Here is a 22985-nt window from a genome sequence, read left to right on the forward strand (position 1 = left end):
AGAATAAAACAATGCAAAAATGATTATTTTCTATAGAATAGTTTTTATTGTACAAAAGCGCGAAAACATAAAAAAACTATCAATTTGGTATCGCTGTAATCGTACTGACCCGAAGAATAAAACTGCCTTATCAATTTTACAACACACGGAATTGCATAACCACAGCAGCCAAACATAAAATCCCGATATAAATCTGTTATCACCGTAATTGCACCAACTGAAAGAATAAAGTTGCCTAATCACTTATACCGCACGATGAACAGCGTAAAAAATAAAACTAATTCTTCACCTGCTGCTGATTTGTTCATTCTGCCTCCCAAAGATCGCAGTAAGGCTCGGTGCACATTTATCCTGCACTCTACGCTGAGCGCTTACACCGGGATTTCCAAGTAAATCTCTGAAATGCATGATTCAGACCGAACCTATGGTAGAAGATTCCCTATAATGAGGCAGATGGAGGCACTGTGGATGTTGTCTGACCTGTGATCCGGCCGTGTCCTTTTTTAGGATTGCATAAAAGAGGCGTTGGCCACACTTCTGAAAAGGACACCGCTGAACAGAGGCCAGACGGAGTCCAGAGTAACTCTGCTGCTTCATTATAGTGAATGGATCCCTTGGGAGTTTCATCTGAATCTCGTCACTCAGAGATTTAGATGGAAACCTCAAAATGCTCAGCGTAGAGCGCAGGATAAATGTGATCCAAAATGTTACGTATAATGTTCCCAATAAAAGCTTCAACTCAATCCACAAAAAAAAGGAAGCCCTGGCTCAGGTCTGTCATCTGTTAGCGGAAATACAGGGGCTTCCTCATTATTGGTAATACAAAGGCTCTGGAAAAGCGAAATGGCTCCTCACCCGCCAAAAGAAATTTAGCAAATTCTCCGTTTCCAAATGCCCCCCCCCCCATTATGAGCCCCAGTGTGCCTAAACCACATATAGCACCCACATGTTGGTATTTCTTTAGTGGTGAGAGCCCACCTAACTTACGGGTACATGTCTCCAGGAGCACGGGCTGGGTATAACAGATGGTGACTGCAACGTACTAGTGGACTTCAGTGTACTGGTCACTACAACGTACTGGTCACTACAACGTACTGGTCACTACAACGTACTGGTCACTACAACAGCAGTTTAGTATTTTCACTCTGTATCATTCATGGCTGCTTGTTTCTGGAAAACACCCATGGAGTCAAAATTGTCACTACACCTGTAGATAAATTCCCCAGCCTCTCCAAGTGGCTAAGCAGTACTGTACAGCCACATACGGGGTATTTCTACATTGAGCAGAAACTGTGGGACACATTTTGGTGCCATTTTTACCCATTTCCCAGTGTGAACATTTTAAATCTTTGAATAAAACAAAATTTTGTTGGTAAAAATGTAGATATTTTTTCTTCACTGCCCAATGGTATAAGATTCTGTGACACACCTGTGGTGTCAATATGATCACTGCACCCCTATATTAAATCATTGAGTTTGAAAAATGGGGTCTCTTATAGGGGGTTCTGTTGTGCGGTGCCGAGATCTGAATCTGAGCATGTGCCAGTAGCCACCCCAGGCGGCCATTTTCCCAGATGCCACCGCATCGCAGCAATTGATCGGCGGGGGCCTCCGGGCTTTCAGAAAATGCCGGGGCAGAGTCCCCCCGCACCACAGAGCATGACCACCGCACCAGCCTAGGAAGGGAGGCTGCATCGCCCTGCAGCGTCGGACCAGGACCGCCGCCACAGTATTTTGTAAATATATTCCGACTATACTCCCACATTTTCTCCCAAAGTTTTTTGGGGAAAAGGTGCGTCTTATAGTCCGAAAAATACGGTAGTACAAAAAAAAAAAAAAAATTGTGGGAAATATTTGATTTTTTTTTTATTTTTATGGCTCTACTTAGAAACTTCTTTGAAGCCCCTGGGGCATAAGTTCCTTAAGGGGTCTAGTTTCCAAAATGGAGTCACTTGTTGGGGGGTTTCCACTGTTTAGGCCAGTGTTCCCCAACTCCGGTCCTCAAGAGCCACCAACAGGTCATGTTTTCAGGATTTCCTTAGTATTACACAGGTGATTGAATGCTTGCCGGTCCAGGTGATGCATTTATCACCTGTGCAATACTAAGGAAATCCTGAAAACATGACCTGTTGGTGGCTCTTGAGGACCGGAGTTGGGGAACACTGGTTTAGGCACATCAGGGGCTCTGCAAATGCAACATGGCGTCCACTAATTATTCCAGCAAATTTTACATTGAAGAAGTCACATGGCGCTCCTTCCCTTCCGAGCCCTGCGCCCAAGCAGTGGACACCATCACATATGGGGTATCTGCACGCTCAGGAGAAATTGTCCAACAAGTTTTGGGATCCATTTTTTTTCCTGTTATCCTTGTGAAAACAAAAACTATGATATTTGGGTCTAACGTAAAATTCTTGTGAAGAAAAGTTAAATGTTAATTTTTTCTCCTCCCACATTTGATTTATTCCTGTGAAGCACCTGAAGGGTTAATAAGCTTCTTGAATGTGGTTATAAACACCTTGAGGGGGGCAGTTTTTAGAATGGTGTCACTTTGGGCATTTTTTTTTTTTGTCATATAAGCCCCTCAAAGTCGCTTCAAAATAGTTTTGTAAATTTTGTTGGAAAAATTAGAAATCGCTGGTCAACTTTTAACCCTTCTCACTTCCTAAAAAAAATGTAAATATGTATACAATATATCACGAAAAAAAACTCAGAACCACCAGGACCTGTTGAAGCATTCCAGAGCTATAACCTCATAAAGGGACAGTGGTCAGAGTTGTATAGTTTGGCCTGGTCATAAAGGTGAAAACAGGCTGGGGGTTAAACGAATAAAAATTGAGAGGCGTGCTTTTTTAAGTAAAAAATAAAAATAAAAAATGTTTAAAAAAAAAAAAAAAAAAATTTTTCAATAAGAAATAATTTTCTAATTGCACATTTCCTATCAACAAAAGATCAGATTGTATTTTTTAATTGGATGGAAAAAATCCTGCCTGCTTTGGGGTCCATCCAGACAGTAAAGGAGACCCCCGGTATATACAAAACACGTCTTTATTGTCATGGTCCGCTGCGATTCAGAGTACCGCGGGAGGCGTTCGCTCTAGTCCTGCATGTAGAGCTTCTCTTTCTTCAGTCTTATCGCCTCCTTCATTTCCTGCAGCTGTCGCTTCTGTGGGACAAAACAGATGGGGAGATTAAAGGGGGCTTCCCAAAACTAGAAAAAAAACATAGCTGCTTTCTTTTTACAAACAGCGCCGCCCCTGATCGTTGGTTGTGGTTGGTATTGCAACTCAGATCTTTTTAAAGGGAATACCAACAATTCCACGTGCAAACTATGGTGGCGCTGTTTCTGAGAGAGCAGCCTTATTTTTCTAATCCTGGAAAATTTCCTTTAGCGCGCAAAGGCGCCCATGATTGTAAAGGGCATCTTAACAGTGTGCCTTTCAGAAAAAAAGTGAATATAGGAGTATAATTTTTTTTTTTTTTCATGTGGTTTTAAAGGTCTCTATATTTTATTTTCCTCATATATTAAAATAGATTATTATTATTAGCGGGGGGGGGGGAGGGGGAGGGTGGCATTTATCATTTTAATATTCTTTTGCCAATACTTGGAGAAAAAAAATACATGTCTGTTTTTCCTATTTTTATTATTTTTTATGACGATACAAGACAATTAAAATACACTTTAAAATTCTGTTCCCATTTTAATAACAAACATTCTACAGATTTTTATTCTCATCCTGGTGGGGCTAGAAACAGTGATTCTGATTGGCAGCAACATTTTATTTTTCTTTCGATTTTTTTTTTTTTTTTTTTTTTTTTAATTTCACATGTTATGCACCCCCGTAAAGTCATAAAAGCCCTGTAGGGAGAGGGAATGTCACAGTTATTGGTGTGGAGGGAGGATGAGCCGTTAGTACTTCCTACGCTGTGTACATGGCGCTCACTCAGTGCTGTGTATACATAGATCAGGGAGGCAGGGATGGTAATGACCCGTCTCTGCCTTCTCTATGGAGAGGCCTTCTGTCATGACCTCCATGCAGCTGCTGACATTTCCAGCGTCCCCCTTACACCTGCACATTTTTTTTTTTTTTACCTGTTCATCTTGTTCCGGGGGATAAATCTCTCTCTAAAAAAAAAAATAAATAAATAAAAATGTGAAATTAAAGCCATTCATCCATTCCTATAATACATTGAGGTGAACAGTACGGCCCTGCAGTAGAGCAGACGTCACACACATATAAGCCGGTATGTCCTGTCATATGTAAGAAAACAGCAAAACTATAGGAGTCAAGTGCCCATTTCATAACTGGCGATGAGCGAATGTGCTGGGATAAGGTGTTATCTGAGCATGCTCCGGTACTAACCGAGTGCTCGAATACGGTGTTCGAGTCCCTGCGGCTGCATGTCCCACAGCTGTTCGACAGGCGCAACACTACCTGTGTCCCCCAATGAAGCGATAAATAATATTCGAGCATGCCGAAGACACTCGCCAGCACCCGACCATGCTGAGATAACACCTAATCTGAGCACATTTGCTCATCACTATTCATAACGTAAAAAGAACAGGTCTAGACCCATAAAAAGGCCACGGACCATCCCGCATCCCCATGGCCTCCTGACTGTAGATCTTAGGACACTGGATCTACTTCCAGCCGGCAGCGACCATCGATAGCCGACATTGGACGGTCCAGCCGGGTCGTTGGAACTTCTATCAGTCCCATGAACGGGCTTTGAAGTGCCGCGGGGGAATGGCGGGTGGCCCACAGAAGCGCAGCACTGCTTTCTTCATTGTGTATGGGACTGTCAGAGATAGCCGCGTACAGCACCATGTCCGGGAGTCCCATACACAAGGAATGGAGTGGTGGAATCTACTGTACATCTCTCCGAACGTTAGGGGACCCGATAGTGGGACCACCAGCGATCATCAGGTTTTGGCCTTTTTCGGTTTTGTTTTTCCCCGTCCAGCACCACAATCCTGAAGCCGATGATTGGCTGCAGCGGTCACCAGAAGAGGAAGCAGGGGGAGACAGGTGGGGAGCCAGAGCAAGGTTGCTTGATAATTTGACTCCTTTGTGATGCGGAGACCAGCCCTTCCCGTGTGAGATGGAGATGGCGTCTGTACCCGCCCGCGCCCAGGACTCACCTTACGCTTCACTATATACTCTTCAAAGTATTCCGGCTGATTGGAGATCCAGAACATGGTGACCGGGAAGGTCAGGTACAGCGCCATCTGCAGGGGAAGGCACCACAGTGTACTCGTCAGGCATAGGCTAGACATGCTGCCAGGGGAGGGCACTATCGTGCCCTGGACGCCGTCCTGTCCGGCAGCCGCTTACACATTATTATACGGAGCTGAGTCTGGTTTCTTATTCAGCAATTTCTTTTTTTTTTTTTTTTACAGGCTTAATGTCAAAAATAAAAACATTACAATAATAGACGCTGCAGCGAGAAGCCCTGATGTGAAGACCCTGAAAAGTAGCTACAAAAGGTATAAAACTGGTGGCACAAAAGTGGGCACTGAAGAGGTATTGGAAGGGTTAAACGACTGTGGGCCCCGTCACATTCAGGTCACTGCGGCCTGGAGCAGATGGGCTCCGGGCATCAGAGTGGGAGCTGGAGTGACGCAGCCGGCACTGTGTGTAATGGTGGGTGAGACCAGGGGCCCACAGTCACTTAACCCCTTCAATAACGCCCGTCACTGCCCACTCTGATGGCCATTTTTGTGCCAGTTTTAGAACCTTTGTAGCTACTTTTCGGCGTAGTCACATCAGGGCCCCTCGCTGCAGTGTATTTTTTTAGTTAAATCTGTAAAAAACAAAAAACACATTGCTGAATAAGAAAGCAACTTCAGCCTCGTCATTAGTTCTGAATATTAAAAGGTCTTAAAATCACAATTGCTTTAATTACCAGCAATTGTCAGGAGCTCCGATATCTGTCAGTGAATGAGAAGGTGCCTGCAGTCACACAGCATAATACCTGCAGACAGTGTGCGCACAGGGCGACAGTCACATGACAGTCACTGCCCATAGCTGATAATGTCAGGGATCAGGCCGTACACTATAGGCGACAAACAACGCTGCCAACATGTCACCTGCCTGACACCGCGCCCTGCATACATCTACCCTCGTGGTCTGCAACCTCTCCACCTGACACTACAACCCCCAGCATGCACCATTCTCTGTCCCTGAGCAGGTGACACTACAACTCCCAGCATGCACCATTCTCTGTCCCTGAGCAGGTGACACTACAACTCCCAGCATGCACCATTCTCTGTCCCTGAGCAGGTGATACTATAACTCCCAGCATGCACCATTCTCTGTCCCTGAGCAGGTGACACTACAACTCCCAGCACGCACCATTCTCTGTCCCTGAGCAGGTGACACTACAACTCCCAGCACGCACCATTCACTGTCCCTGAGCAGGTGATACTATAACTCCCAGCATGCACCATTCACTGTCCCTGAGCAGGTGATACTACAACTCCCAGCACGCACCATTCACTGTCCCTGAGCAGGTGACACTACAACTCCCAGCATGCACCATTCTCTGTCCCTGAGCAGGTGACACTACAACTCCCAGCACGCACCATTCACTGTCCCTGAGCAGGTGATACTACAACTCCCAGCATGCCCCATTCACTGTCCCTGAGCAGGTGACACTACAACTCCCAGCATGCACCATTCACTGTCCATGAGCAGGTGATACTACAAATCCCAGCATGCACCATTCTCTGTCCCTGAGCCGGTGACACTACAACTCCCAACATGCACCATTCACTGTCCCTGAGCAGGTGACACTACAACTCCCAGCATGCACCATTCACTGTCCCGGAGCAGGTGATACTATAACTCCCAGCATGCACCATTCTCTGTCCCTGAGCAGGTGACACTACAACTCCCAGCACGCACCATTCACTGTCCCTGAGCAGGTGATACTACAACTCCCAGCACGCACCATTCTCTGTCCATGAGCAGGTGATACTACAACTCCCAGCATGCACCATTCTCTGTCCATGAGCAGGTGATACTACAACTCCCAGCATGCACCATTCTCTGTCCATGAGCAGGTGATACTATAACTCCCAGCATGCACCATTCTCTGTCCCTGAGCAGGTGACACTACAACTCCCAGCATGCACCATTCTCTGTCCATGAGCAGGTGATACTATAACTCCCAGCATGCACCATTCTCTGTCCATGAGCAGGTGATACTATAACTCCCAGCATGCACCATTCTCTGTCCCTGAGCAGGTGACACTACAACTCCCAGCACGCACCATTCACTGTCCCTGAGCAGGTGATACTACATCTCCCAGCATGCACCATTCTCTGTCCATGAGCAGGTGATACTACAACTCCCAGCATGCACCATTCTCTGTCCCTGAGCAGGTGACACTACAACTCCCAGCATGCGCCATTCTCTGTCACTGAGCAGGTGACATTACAACTCCCAGCATGCACCATTCACTGTCCCTGAGCTAGTGACACTACAACTCCCAGCATGCACCCTTCCCTGTCCCTGAGCAGGTGATACTACAACTCCCAGCATGCACCATTCACTGTCCCTGAGCAGGTGATACTACAACTCCCAGCATGCCCCATTCACTGTCCCTGAGCAGGTGATACTACAACTCCCAGCATGCCCCATTCACTGTCCCTGAGCAGGTGATACTACAACTCCCAGCATGCACCATTCACTGTCCCTGAGCAGGTGACACTACAACTCCCAGCATGCCCCATTCACTGTCCCTGAGCAGGTGATACTACAACTCCCAGCATGCACCATTCACTGTCCCGGAGCTGGTGACACTACAACTCCCAGCATGCACCATTCACTGTCCCTGAGCTACTGACACTACAACTCCCAGCATGCACCATTCACTGTCCCTGAGCAGGTGACACTACAACTCCCAGCATGCACCATTCACTGTCCCTGAGCTAGTGACACTACAACTCCCAGCATGCGCCATTCACTGTCCCTGAGCAGGTGATACTACAACTCCCAGCATGCACCATTCACTGTCCCTGAGCAGGTGACACTACAACTCCCAGCATGCACCATTCTCTGTCCCTGAGCAGGTGACACTACAACTCCCAGCATGCGCCATTCACTGTCCCTGAGCTAGTGACACTACAACTCCCAGCATGCACCATTCTCTGTCCATGAGCAGGTGACACTACAACTCCCAGCATGCACCATTCACTGTCCCGGAGCTGGTGACACTACAACTCCCAGCATGCACCATTCACTGTCCCTGAGCCGGTGACACTACAACTCCCAGCATGCACCATTCACTGTCCCTGAGCCGGTGACACTACAACTCCCAGCATGCACCATTCACTGTCCCTGAGCCGGTGACACTACAACTCCCAGCATGCACCATTCACTGTCCATGAGCCGGTGACACTACAACTCCCAGGATGCACCATTCTCTGTCCATGAGCTGGTGACACTACAACTCCCAGCATGCCCCATTCTCTGTCCCTGAGCAGGTGACACTACAACTCCCAGCATGCCCCATTCTCTGTCCCTGAGCAGGTGACACTACAGCTCCCAGCATGCACCATTCACTGTCCATGAGCAGGTGACACTACAACTCCCAGCATGCACCATTCACTGTCCATGAGCTAGTGACACTACAACTCCCAGCATGCACCATTCACTGTCCATGAGCAGGTGACAACTCCCAGCATGCACCATTCACTGTCCATGAGCTAGTGACACTACAACTCCCAGCATGCACCATTCACTGTCCTTGAGCAGGTGACACTACAACTCCCAGCATGCACCATTCACTGTCCCGGAGCTAGTGACACTACAACTCCCAGCATGCACCATTCACTGTCCCTGAGCAGGTGACACTATAACTCCCAGCATGCACCATTCACTGTCCCTGAGCTGGTGACACTACAACTCTCAGCATGCACCATTCACTGTCCCTGAGCAGGTGACACTACAACTCTCAGCATGCACCATTCACTGTCCCTGAGCAGGTGACACTACAACTCCCAGCATGCACCATTCACTGTCCATGAGCAGGTGATACTACAACTCCCAGCATGCACCATTCACTGTCCCTGAGCAGGTGACACTACAACTCTCAGCATGCACCATTCACTGTCCCTGAGCAGGTGACACTACAACTCCCAGCATGCACCATTCACTGTCCATGAGCAGGTGATACTACAACTCCCAGCATGCACCATTCACTGTCCCTGAGCAGGTGACACTACAACTCCCAGCATGCACCATTCACTGTCCATGAGCTAGTGACACTACAACTCCCAGCATGCACCATTCACTGTCCCTGAGCAGGTGACACTACAACTCCCAGCATGCACCATTCACTGTCCATGACCTAGTGATACTACAACTCCCAGCATGCACCATTCACTGTCCCTGAGCTAGTGACACTACAACTCCCAGCATGCACCATTCACTGTCCATGAGCTGGTGACACTATAACTCCCAGCATGCACCATTCACTGTCCCTGAGCTAGTGACACTACAACTCCCAGCATGCACCATTCACTGTCCATGAGCTGGTGACACTACAACTCCCAGCATGCACCATTCACTGTCCATGAGCTGGTGACACTACAACTCCCAGCATGCACCATTCACTGTCCATGAGCAGGTGACACTACAACTCCCAGCATGCACCATTCACTGTCCCTGAGCAGGTGACACTACAACTCTCAGCATGCACCATTCACTGTCCATGAGCTGGTGACACTACAACTCCCAGCATGCCCCATTCACTGTCCCTGAGCCTGTGACACTACAACTCCCAGCATGCACCATTCACTGTCCCGGAGCTAGTGACACTACAACTCCCAGCATGCCCCATTCACTGTCCCTGAGCCTGTGATACTACAACTCCCAGCATGCACCATTCACTGTCCATGAGCTGGTGACACTACAACTCCCAGCATGCACCATTCACTGTCCTTGAGCAGGTGACACTACAACTCCCAGCATGCACCATTCACTGTCCATGAGCTAGTGACACTACAACTCCCAGCATGCACCATTCACTGTCCCTGAGCAGGTGACACTACAACTCCCAGCATGCACCATTCACTGTCCATGAGCAGGTGACACTACAACTCCCAGCATGCACCATTCACTGTCCCTGAGCAGGTGACACTACAACTCCCAGCATGCGCCATTCACTGTCCCTGAGCAGGTGACACTACAACTCCCAGCATGCGCCATTCACTGTCCCTGAGCAGGTGATACTACAACTCCCAGCATGCACCATTCACTGTCCCTGAGCAGGTGATACTACAACTCCCAGCATGCACCATTCACTGTCCATGAGCCGGTGACACTACAACTCCCAGCATGCCCCATTCTCTGTCCCTGAGCAGGTGACACTACAACTCCCAGCATGCCCCATTCTCTGTCCCTGAGCAGGTGACACTACAACTCCCAGCATGCACCATTCACTGTCCCGGAGCTGGTGACACTACAGCTCCCAGCATGCACCATTCACTGTCCATGAGCAGGTGACACTACAACTCCCAGCATGCACCATTCACTGTCCATGAGCTAGTGACACTACAACTCCCAGCATGCACCATTCACTGTCCATGAGCAGGTGACAACTCCCAGCATGCACCATTCACTGTCCCGGAGCTGGTGACACTACAGCTCCCAGCATGCACCATTCACTGTCCATGAGCAGGTGACACTACAACTCCCAGCATGCACCATTCACTGTCCCGGAGCTAGTGACACTACAACTCCCAGCATGCACCATTCACTGTCCCTGAGCAGGTGACACTATAACTCCCAGCATGCACCATTCACTGTCCCTGAGCAGGTGACACTACAACTCTCAGCATGCACCATTCACTGTCCCTGAGCAGGTGATACTACAACTCCCAGCATGCACCATTCACTGTCCATGAGCAGGTGATACTACAACTCCCAGCATGCACCATTCACTGTCCCTGAGCTAGTGACACTACAACTCCCAGCATGCACCATTCACTGTCCCTGAGCAGGTGACACTACAACTCCCAGCATGCACCATTCACTGTCCATGAGCAGGTGATACTACAACTCCCAGCATGCACCATTCACTGTCCCTGACCTAGTGACACTACAACTCCCAGCATGCACCATTCACTGTCCATGAGCTGGTGACACTACAACTCCCAGCATGCACCATTCACTGTCCATGAGCTGGTGACACTACAACTCCCAGCATGCACCATTCACTGTCCATGAGCAGGTGACACTACAACTCCCAGCATGCACCATTCACTGTCCCTGAGCAGGTGACACTACAACTCTCAGCATGCACCATTCACTGTCCATGAGCTGGTGACACTACAACTCCCAGCATGCCCCATTCACTGTCCCTGAGCCTGTGACACTACAACTCCCAGCATGCACCATTCACTGTCCCGGAGCAGGTGACACTACAACTCCCAGCATGCCCCATTCACTGTCCCTGAGCCTGTGATACTACAACTCCCAGCATGCACCATTCACTGTCCATGAGCTGGTGACACTACAACTCCCAGCATGCACCATTCACTGTCCTTGAGCAGGTGACACTACAACTCCCAGCATGCACCATTCACTGTCCATGAGCCGGTGACACTACAACTCCCAGCATGCACCATTCACTGTCCATGAGCTAGTGACACTACAACTCTCAGCATGCACCATTCACTGTCCCTGAGCAGGTGATACTATAACTCCCAGCATGCACCATTCACTGTCCCTGAGCAGGTGACACTACAACTCCCAGCATGCACCATTCACTGTCCATGAGCAGGTGACACTACAACTCCCAGCATGCACCATTCACTGTCCCTGAGCAGGTGACACTACAACTCCCAGCATGCGCCATTCACTGTCCCTGAGCAGGTGACACTACAACTCCCAGCATGCGCCATTCACTGTCCCTGAGCAGGTGATACTACAACTCCCAGCATGCCCCATTCACTGTCCCTGAGCTGGTGACACTACAACTCCCAGCATGCACCATTCACTGTCCCTGAGCAGGTGACACTACAACTCCCAGCATGCACCATTCACTGTCCATGAGCCGGTGACACTACAACTCCCAGCATGCACCATTCGCTGTCCCTGAGCAGGTGACACTACAACTCCCAGCATGCACCATTCACTGTCCCTGAGCAGGTGACACTACAACTCCCAGCATGCCCCATTCACTGTCCCTGAGCAGGTGACACTACAACTCCCAGCATGCACCATTCACTGTCCCTGAGCAGGTGACACTACAACTCCCAGCATGCGCCATTCACTGTCCCTGAGCAGGTGATACTACAACTCCCAGCATGCCCCATTCACTGTCCCTGAGCAGGTGATACAACTCCCAGCATGCACCATTCACTGTCCCTGAGCCGGTGACACTACAACTCCCAGCATGCACCATTCACTGTCCATGAGCCGGTGACACTACAACTCCCAGCATGCACCATTTGCTGTCCCTGAGCAGGTGACACTACAACTCCCAGCATGCACCATTCTCTGTCCCTGAGCAGGTGACACTACAACTCCCAGCATGCACCATTCGCTGTCCCTGAGCAGGTGACACTACAACTCCCAGCATGCACCATTCGCTGTCCCTGAGCAGGTGACACTACAACTCCCAGCATGCACCATTCTCTGTCCCTGAGCAGGTGACACTACAACTCCCAGCATGCCCCATTCACTGTCCATGAGCAGGTGATACTACAACTCCCAGCATGCACCATTCACTGTCCATGAGCTGGTGACACTACAACTCCCAGCATGCACCATTCGCTGTCCCTGAGCAGGTGACACTACAACTCCCAGCATGCACCATTCTCTGTCCATGAGCTGGTGACACTACAACTCCCAGCATGCACCATTCACTGTCCATGAGCAGGTGACACTACAACTCCCAGCATGCACCATTCTCTGTCCATGAGCAGGTGACACTACAACTCCCAGCATGCGCCATTCACTGTCCCTGAGCAGGTGATACTACAACTCCCAGCATGCACCATTCTCTGTCCATGAGCTGGTGACACTACAACTCCCAGCACGCACCATTCACTGTCCATGAGCTAGTGACACTACAACTCCCAGCATGCCCCATTCACTGTCCCTGAGCTGGTGACACTACAACTCCCAGCATGCACCATTCACTGTCCATGAGCTGGTGACACTACAACTCCCAGCATGCACCATTCACTGTCCATGAGCTGGTGACACTACAACTCCCAGCATGCACCATTCACTGTCCATGAGCAGGTGATACTACAACTCCCAGCATGCCCCATTCACTGTCCATGAGCTGGTGACACTACAACTCCCAGCATGCACCATTCACTGTCCATGAGCCGGTGACACTACAACTCCCAGCATGCACCATTCACTGTCCCTGAGCAGGTGACACTACAACTCCCAGCATGCACCATTCACTGTCCATGAGCAGGTGACACTACAACTCCCAGCATGCCCCACTACACAGCAGCACGATCTGTCCTTCGTAACAAGCCGCCACTCGCAGCCCCCGCACCCGCACTGCCCCCGCTCATTACACGGCGCTGCCGGCAGGAGGAGACCCGGATACAACGTGCGGGGAATTTACCCTGAAGATCTCCAGTCTGACCCCCATCTTGTACACAGGACGCCGACCACGCCTCCTCGTCTCCTATTGGCTGTCGCGCTTGTCAATCAGTGCAGGAACCTAGGTCACGTGATAACGTGCTCGTCCACCGCTGCGTGCTAAAAACAGGAAAGCGCGCTCCCGAGCACAACACTGTAACTACAGTCAGTCCACCGGGAGAGGGCGGTGTGGAGACTTGTGGTCTGTGTGTGCCATAACATAGGCCGCACCGGGAGAGGGCGGGGAGGAGGCTTGTGGTCTGTGTGTGCCATAACATAGGCCGCACCGGGAGAGGGCGGTGTGGAGACTTGTGGTCTGTGTGTGCCATAACATAGGCTGCACCGGGAGAGGGCGGTGTGGAGACTTGTGGTCTGTGTGTGCCATAACATAGGCCGCACCGGGAGAGGGCGGTGTGGAGACTTGTGGTCTGTGTGTGCCATAACATAGGCCGCACCGGGAGAGGGCGGTGTGGAGACTTGTGGTCTGTGTGTGCCATAACATAGGCTGCACCGGGAGAGGGCGGGGAGGAGACTTGTGGTCTGTGTGTGCCATAACATAGGCCGCACCGGGAGAGGGCGGTGTGGAGACTTGTGGTCTGTGTGTGCCATAACATAGGCCGCACCGGGAGAGGGCGGTGTGGAGACTTGTGGTCTGTGTGTGCCATAACATAGGCCGCACCGGGAGAGGGCGGTGTGGAGACTTGTGGTCTGTGTGTGCCATAACATAGGCCGCACCGGGAGAGGGCGGTGTGGAGACTTGTGGTCTGTGTGTGCCATAACATAGGCCGCACCGGGAGAGGGCGGTGTGGAGACTTGTGGTCTGTGTGTGCCATAACATAGGCCGCACCGGGAGAGGGCGGGGAGGAGGCTTGTGGTCTGTGTGTGCCATAACATAGGCCGCACCGGGAGAGGGCGGGGAGGAGGCTTGTGGTCTGTGTGTGCCATAACATAGGCCGCACCGGGAGAGGGCGGGGAGGAGGCTTGTGGTCTGTGTGTGCCATAACATAGGCCGCACCGGGAGAGGGCGGTGTGGAGACTTGTGGTCTGTGTGTGCCATAACATAGGCTGCACCGGGAGAGGGCGGTGTGGAGACTTGTGGTCTGTGTGTGCCATAACATAGGCCGCACCGGGAGAGGGCGGGGAGGAGGCTTGTGGTCTGTGTGTGCCATAACATAGGCTGCAGCGGGAGAGGGCGGTGTGGAGACTTGTGGTCTGTGTGTGCCATAACATAGGCCGCACCGGGAGAGGGCGGGGAGGAGGCTTGTGGTCTGTGTGTGCCATAACATAGGCCGCACCGGGAGAGGGCGGTGTGGAGACTTGTGGTCTGTGTGTGCCATAACATAGGCTGCACCGGGAGAGGGCGGTGTGGAGACTTGTGGTCTGTGTGTGCCATAACATAGGCCGCACCGGGAGAGGGCGGGGAGGAGGCTTGTGGTCTGTGTGTGCCATAACATAGGCCGCACCGGGAGAGGGCGGTGTGGAGACTTGTGGTCTGTGTGTGCCATAACATAGGCCGCACCGGGAGAGGGCGGTGTGGAGACTTGTGGTCTGTGTGTGCCATAACATAGGCCGCACCGGGAGAGGGCGGTGTGGAGACTTGTGGTCTGTGTGTGCCATAACATAGGCCGCACCGGGAGAGGGCGGTGTGGAGACTTGTGGTCTGTGTGTGCCATAACATAGGCTGCACCGGGAGAGGGCGGTGTGGAGACTTGTGGTCTGTGTGTGCCATAACATAGGCCGCACCGGGAGAGGGCGGGGAGGAGGCTTGTGGTCTGTGTGTGCCATAACATAGGCTGCACCGGGAGAGGGCGGTGTGGAGACTTGTGGTCTGTGTGTGCCATAACATAGGCCGCACCGGGAGAGGGCGGGGAGGAGGCTTGTGGTCTGTGTGTGCCATAACATAGGCCGCACCGGGAGAGGGCGGTGTGGAGACTTGTGGTCTGTGTGTGCCATAACATAGGCTGCACCGGGAGAGGGCGGGGAGGAGGCTTGTGGTCTGTGTGTGCCATAACATAGGCCGCACCGGGAGAGGGCGGTGTGGAGACTTGTGGTCTGTGTGTGCCATAACATAGGCTGCACCGGGAGAGGGCGGTGTGGAGACTTGTGGTCTGTGTGTGCCATAACATAGGCTGCACTGGGAGAGGGCGGTGTGGAGACTTGTGGTCTGTGTGTGCCATAACATAGGCCGCACCGGGAGAGGGCGGGGAGGAGGCTTGTGGTCTGTGTGTGCCATAACATAGGCCGCACCGGGAGAGGGCGGTGTGGAGACTTGTGGTCTGTGTGTGCCATAACATAGGCTGCACTGGGAGAGGGCGATGTGGAGACTTGTGGTCTGTGTGTGCCATAACATAGGCCGCACCGGGAGAGGGCGGTGTGGAGACTTGTGGTCTGTGTGTGCCATAACATAGGCCGCACCGGGAGAGGGCGGGGAGGAGGCTTGTGGTCTGTGTGTGCCATAACATAGGCCGCACCGGGAGAGGGCGGGGAGGAGGCTTGTGGTCTGTGTGTGCCATAACATAGGCCGCACCGGGAGAGGGCGGTGTGGAGACTTGTGGTCTGTGTGTGCCATAACATAGGCCGCACCGGGAGAGGGCGGGGAGGAGGCTTGTGGTCTGTGTGTGCCATAACATAGGCCGCACCGGGAGAGGGCGGGGAGGAGGCTTGTGGTCTGTGTGTGCCATAACATAGGCCGCACCGGGAGAGGGCGGTGTGGAGACTTGTGGTCTGTGTGTGCCATAACATAGGCCGCACCGGGAGAGGGCGGTGTGGAGGCTTGTGGTCTGTGTGTGCCATAACATAGGCCGCACCGGGAGAGGGCGGGGAGGAGGCTTGTGGTCTGTGTGTGCCATAACATAGGCCGCACCGGGAGAGGGCGGGGAGGAGGCTTGTGGTCTGTGTGTGCCATAACATAGGCCGCACCGGGAGAGGGCGATGTGGAGACTTGTGGTCTGTGTGTGCCATAACATAGGCTGCACCGGGAGAGGGCGGTGTGGAGACTTGTGGTCTGTGTGTGCCATAACATAGGCCGCACCGGGAGAGGGCGGGGAGGAGGCTTGTGGTCTGTGTGTGCCATAACATAGGCTGCACCGGGAGAGGGCGGTGTGGAGACTTGTGGTCTGTGTGTGCCATAACATAGGCCGCACCGGGAGAGGGCGGGGAGGAGGCTTGTGGTCTGTGTGTGCCATAACATAGGCCGCACCGGGAGAGGGCGGTGTGGAGACTTGTGGTCTGTGTGTGCCATAACATAGGCTGCACCGGGAGAGGGCGGTGTGGAGACTTGTGGTCTGTGTGTGCCATAACATAGGCCGCACCGGGAGAGGGCGGTGTGGAGACTTGTGGTCTGTGTGTGCCATAACATAGGCCGCACCGGGAGAGGGCGGTGTGGAGACTTGTGGTCTGTGTGTGCCATAACATAGGCCGCACCGGGAGAGGGCGGTGTGGAGACTTGTGGTCTGTGTGTGCCATAACATAGGCCGCACCGGGAGAGGGCGGTGTGGAGACTTGTGGTCTGTGTGTGCCATAACATAGGCCGCACCGGGAGAGGGCGGTGTGGAGACTTGTGGTCTGTGTGTGCCATAACATAGGCCGCACCGGGAGAGGGCGGGGAGGAGGCTTGTGGTCTGTGTGTGCCATAACATAGGCCGCACCGGGAGAGGGCGGTGTGGAGACTTGTGGTCTGTGTGTGCCATAACATAGGCCGCACCGGGAGAGGGCGGTGTGGAGACTTGTGGTCTGTGTGTGCCATAACATAGGCCGCACCGGGAGAGGGCGGGGAGGAGGCTTGTGGTCTGTGTGTGCCATAACATAGGCCGCACCGGGAGAGGGCGGGGAGGAGGCTTGTGGTCTGTGTGTGCCATAACATAGGCCGCACCGGGAGAGGGCGATGTGGAGACTTGTGGTCTGTGTGTGCCATAACATAGGCTGCACCGGGAGAGGGCGGTGTGGAGACTTGTGGTCTGTGTGTGCCATAACATAGGCCGCACCGGGAGAGGGCGGGGAGGAGGCTTGTGGTCTGTGTGTGCCATAACATAGGCTGCACCGGGAGAGGGCGGTGTGGAGACTTGTGGTCTGTGTGTGCCATAACATAGGCCGCACCGGGAGAGGGCGGGGAGGAGGCTTGTGGTCTGTGTGTGCCATAACATAGGCCGCACCGGGAGAGGGCGGTGTGGAGACTTGTGGTCTGTGTGTGCCATAACATAGGCCGCACCGGGAGAGGGCGGGGAGGAGGCTTGTGGTCTGTGTGTGCCATAACATAGGCTGCACCGGGAGAGGGCGGTGTGGAGACTTGTGGTCTGTGTGTGCCATAACATAGGCCGCACCGGGAGAGGGCGGGGAGGAGGCTTGTGGTCTGTGTGTGCCATAACATAGGCCGCACCGGGAGAGGGCGGTGTGGAGACTTGTGGTCTGTGTGTGCCATAACATAGGCCGCACCGGGAGAGGGCGGTGTGGAGACTTGTGGTCTGTGTGTGCCATAACATAGGCCGCACCGGGAGAGGGCGGTGTGGAGACTTGTGGTCTGTGTGTGCCATAACATAGGCCGCACCGGGAGAGGGCGGGGAGGAGGCTTGTGGTCTGTGTGTGCCATAACATAGGCTGCACCGGGAGAGGGCGGTGTGGAGACTTGTGGTCTGTGTGTGCCATAACATAGGCCGCACCGGGAGAGGGCGGTGTGGAGACTTGTGGTCTGTGTGTGCCATAACATAGGCCGCACCGGGAGAGGGCGGTGTGGAGACTTGTGGTCTGTGTGTGCCATAACATAGGCTGCACCGGGAGAGGGCGGTGTGGAGACTTGTGGTCTGTGTGTGCCATAACATAGGCTGCACCGGGAGAGGGCGGGGAGGAGGCTTGTGGTCTGTGTGTGCCATAACATAGGCCGCACCGGGAGAGGGCGGTGTGGAGACTTGTGGTCTGTGTGTGCCATAACATAGGCCGCATCGGGAGAGGGCGGTGTGGAGACTTGTGGTCTGTGTGTGCCATAACATAGGCTGCACTGGGAGAGGGCGGTGTGGAGACTTGTGGTCTGTGTGTGCCATAACATAGGCCGCACCGGGAGAGGGCGGTGTGGAGACTTGTGGTCTGTGTGTGCCATAACATAGGCCGCACCGGGAGAGGGCGGTGTGGAGACTTGTGGTCTGTGTGTGCCATAACATAGGCCGCACCGGGAGAGGGCGGTGTGGAGACTTGTGGTCTGTGTGTGCCATAACATAGGCCGCATCGGGAGAGGGCGGTGTGGAGACTTGTGGTCTGTGTGTGCCATAACATAGGCCGCACCGGGAGAGGGCGGTGTGGAGACTTGTGGTCTGTGTGTGCCATAACATAGGCCGCACCGGGAGAGGGCGGTGTGGAGACTTGTGGTCTGTGTGTGCCATAACATAGGCCGCACCGGGAGAGGGCGGTGTGGAGTCTTGTGCTCTGTGTGTGACATAACATAGGCCGCACCGGGAGAGGGCGGTGTGGAGACTTGTGGTCTGTGTGTGCCATAACATAGGCCGCACCGGGAGAGGGCGGTGTGGAGACTTGTGGTCTGTGTGTGCCATAACATAGGCCGCACCGGGAGAGGGCGGTGTGGAGACTTGTGGTCTGTGTGTGCCATAACATAGGCCGCACCGGGAGAGGGCGGTGTGGAGACTTGTGGTCTGTGTGTGCCATAACATAGGCCGCACCGGGAGAGGGCGGTGTGGAGACTTGTGGTCTGTGTGTGCCATAACATAGGCCGCACCGGGAGAGGGCGGTGTGGAGACTTGTGGTCTGTGTGTGCCATAACATAGGCTGCACCGGGAGAGGGCGGTGTGGAGACTTGTGGTCTGTGTGTGCCATAACATAGGCCGCACCGGGAGAGGGCGGTGTGGAGACTTGTGGTCTGTGTGTGCCATAACATAGGCCGCACCGGGAGAGGGCGGGGAGGAGGCTTGTGGTCTGTGTGTGCCATAACATAGGCCGCACCGGGAGAGGGCGGGGAGGAGGCTTGTGGTCTGTGTGTGCCATAACATAGGCCGCACCGGGAGAGGGCGGTGTGGAGACTTGTGGTCTGTGTGTGACATAACATAGGCCGCACCGGGAGAGGGCGGTGTGGAGACTTGTGGTCTGTGTGTGCCATAACATAGGCCGCACCGGGAGAGGGCGGTGTGGAGACTTGTGGTCTGTGTGTGCCATAACATAGGCCGCACCGGGAGAGGGCGGGGAGGAGGCTTGTGGTCTGTGTGTGCCATAACATAGGCCGCACCGGGAGAGGGCGGTGTGGAGACTTGTGGTCTGTGTGTGCCATAACATAGGCCGCACCGGGAGAGGGCGGTGTGGAGACTTGTGGTCTGTGTGTGCCATAACATAGGCCGCACCGGGAGAGGGCGGTGTGGAGACTTGTGGTCTGTGTGTGCCATAACATAGGCCGCACCGGGAGAGGGCGGTGTGGAGACTTGTGGTCTGTGTGTGCCATAACATAGGCCGCACCGGGAGAGGGCGGGGAGGAGGCTTGTGGTCTGTGTGTGCCATAACATAGGCCGCACCGGGAGAGGGCGGTGTGGAGACTTGTGGTCTGTGTGTGACATAACATAGGCCGCACCGGGAGAGGGCGGTGTGGAGACTTGTGGTCTGTGTGTGCCATAACATAGGCCGCACCGGGAGAGGGCGGTGTGGAGACTTGTGGTCTGTGTGTGCCATAACATAGGCCGCACCGGGAGAGGGCGGTGTGGAGACTTGTGGTCTGTGTGTGCCATAACATAGGCCGCACCGGGAGAGGGCGGTGTGGAGACTTGTGGTCTGTGTGTGCCATAACATAGGCCGCACCGGGAGAGGGCGGTGTGGAGACTTGTGGTCTGTGTGTGCCATAACATATTCCGCAGGTAGTGAGTCCGACCTTGAGGCTATGTGCACACGTTCAGGAATTCATGCAGAAAATTCCTGAGAATTCCGGACATTTTCTGCATGAAATCCGCAAGAAAACCGCATGCGTTTGTGCCGCGATTTTGCCGCGGTTTTGACGCGTTTTTTCCGGACACTTCTCAATGCATTTTGGAGTGGGAAATCCGCAAAAAGATAGAGCATGTCCGGATTTTGTGCCTGATGCGTTTTTTTTGCGGAAAAAAACGCATCATGTGCACAAAACATCCGGAATTCATTCTAAATGATGGGATGCTTATTGTATGCGGTTTTTTTGCGGTTTTATAGCGTTTTTATCGGGAAAAACCGCGAAAAAACCGCAACGTGTGAACACAGCCTGAAGGTCCCATCGCTGCCACCATGAAGGTCCTCATCGCTGCCATCTTGATCCTCTCAAAATGTCCTCCTAAATACACCAACACTATAGCGCTGCAGTACACAGTACAAGAAAAAGGTTAAAAAAAAAAAATACATTAGAAAAAAAAGTTTGTTGCCTCTTTTTTCCTTTAAAAAAATAAAGAAATATTTAAAAAAAAAAAAAAAAAAGAAATGTTTGGCACGACCGAGTCCGTAGAAGTCTATCAAAATCTGAAGTTAATTACACCGTCTGGAAAACTCTGAAGAAAAAAAATGAAGACTTGAAGTTCTAAAGTCAGTACACCCGCCTTACAAAAATGCAATGAAAAGCAATGGAAACATCGACTACAACCAAAATGGTGTCCGGTCCGATCCCCACACAAGAACTGAGCCCAGCTTCCGACTGCACAGAAATAAAAATATTCACCGGGCTCAGAAAATGGTGACACAAAACACTTTTTTTTTAAACTTTTTATTGTGTTTTTGACTCCTCGTTTTTTTGTCCCTTCTTGGGGTCATGTTGTAAATAAAGTCTCTTTGTGTTTGATACTTCCTGGTATTTGTCCTTCACGTAACCGCCATTGTTGTGTGTGGATTCTGTGCGTTTTTTACCTGTGGATTTTCCGCACCTAATGCGATTCTAAGATCCGCACAGAACGCTCAGCGCGCCCGCAGGAGAAATTGACGCCTTGTGGATCTGAAGCTCGCTCCGCGGGTCGGTTTACGCTGAGCAAAACCAGGAGATTTCTATAAATCCCATCCACTCTGCTGGAACGTAAGACCCCGTGTACTTGGTGCAGCGTGAAAAACTCATCGTGGGAACAAAGCCATATGTGGCCGGGATATTTTTACCACACAGTGAACACAGAAAAAAATACAATGTGAATATTGTCATTCAAAACTTTAACGCATCTCGTAAGAAAAAAAAACAGAACAAAAAACACCAAAACCCTCATACGGCTGGGCAAAGCGAAGAATGAAGAAAAAAAAAGATGGCTCTTGGAAGAAAAACAAATCACTAAAATAAAAAAATGCCTGGTAGTGAAGGTGTTAAAATACAAACGTAATAATGTGCAGACTGAGGTGTTAGGCGTCAGAGCCGTTATGACAGAGCCGTTATGACAGAGCTGTGTTGACAGAGTACGACCTGTGATGAAAGAGCCGGGATGTCAGAGCTGTGATGTCAGAGCCGTGATGTCAGAGCTGTGATGTCAGAGCCGTGATGTCAGAGCCGTGATGTCAGAGCCGTGATGTCAGAGCTGTATTGTCAGAGCCGTGATGTCAGAACCGCGATGACAGAGCCGTGGTGACAGAGCCGTGATGTACGACCTGTGATGACAGAGCCATGCTTTATGGTCCCGTCTCCCTCCTGCTGTTTCCTCTCCCATCTCACAGTATGCAGATACAGAGTCACTGCAGCTGCATCCCCCTCCTCCCTCTCTGACTGTAATATAAAAGCTTTCTACTACATTCAGTACATACTGAGGACTCTAGGGGCTGTTATTACTTCCAGGCTAATGATGGTTGAAGGCGATTTTTTTTTTTGGGTGTTTTGATAAAACTCCGCTTTCCATATAACTTATTATGGTATATAAGAAAAAGAAGCCATTGTGGTTCAGACCAATCCCATATTACATATGACCAGCGCTTCCTGGTGATACAGTGCAATTTATAAATCTGCCACTAGGTGTCAGGGTTGATTGCAGAGTACCTAGCCTGTGCAGTCTTCAGTTGCCTTTATTTTTATTGCACCCCCAGTGTGGTACCCCTGCCCTGCCCGTAGTAAGAATCTTACCAGCCCCGGTCTTCTGCTGGTCTCGGTGCCGCTGCCGCCATTTTCTGGTGGTTGTGACCTGCTGGATGGCTCCAGTGTTTGCTGGGCGAGCCGGAGGTCACTTCTCAATGTAAGAGCCAGGACGAGGATCTGTTACTGAGGCCGTGTTCACACGTTCAGTATTTGACATCAGTATTTGTATGCCAAAATCAGCTTGTTCTACAAAAAAAAGGGTATAGGTCTCAGATAAAGGTGATTCGAACCAAATTTGTTTTTAAAATTGATTATCCCCTTCACATCATAGCCAGTTTCTTTTTTTTTTTTTTCGTTTTCTCTTTCCATTCTTCCAAGAGCCATAATT

The 22985-nt window shown here is 52.1% G+C and overlaps 1 protein-coding gene across 1 annotated transcript; it reads right to left on the minus strand.

Moving 5' to 3' along the window:
• Positions 1–3026: 3026 nt before the first annotated feature.
• On the minus strand, positions 3027–13757 carry PET100 (PET100 cytochrome c oxidase chaperone). The gene is made up of 4 exons (XM_069766848.1): positions 13601–13757; positions 5141–5227; positions 4091–4123; positions 3027–3163 (listed from the first exon to the last, which is right to left on the minus strand). The coding sequence occupies exons 1-4, from the start codon at positions 13625–13627 to the stop codon at positions 3095–3097; spliced, it is 216 nt and encodes a 71-aa protein (XP_069622949.1). The 5' UTR covers positions 13628–13757; the 3' UTR covers positions 3027–3094.
• Positions 13758–22985: the final 9228 nt, after the last annotated feature.

Source organism: Ranitomeya imitator, chromosome 4 (assembly GCF_032444005.1).
Source record: "Ranitomeya imitator isolate aRanImi1 chromosome 4, aRanImi1.pri, whole genome shotgun sequence".
Taxonomy (NCBI): domain Eukaryota; kingdom Metazoa; phylum Chordata; class Amphibia; order Anura; family Dendrobatidae; genus Ranitomeya; species Ranitomeya imitator.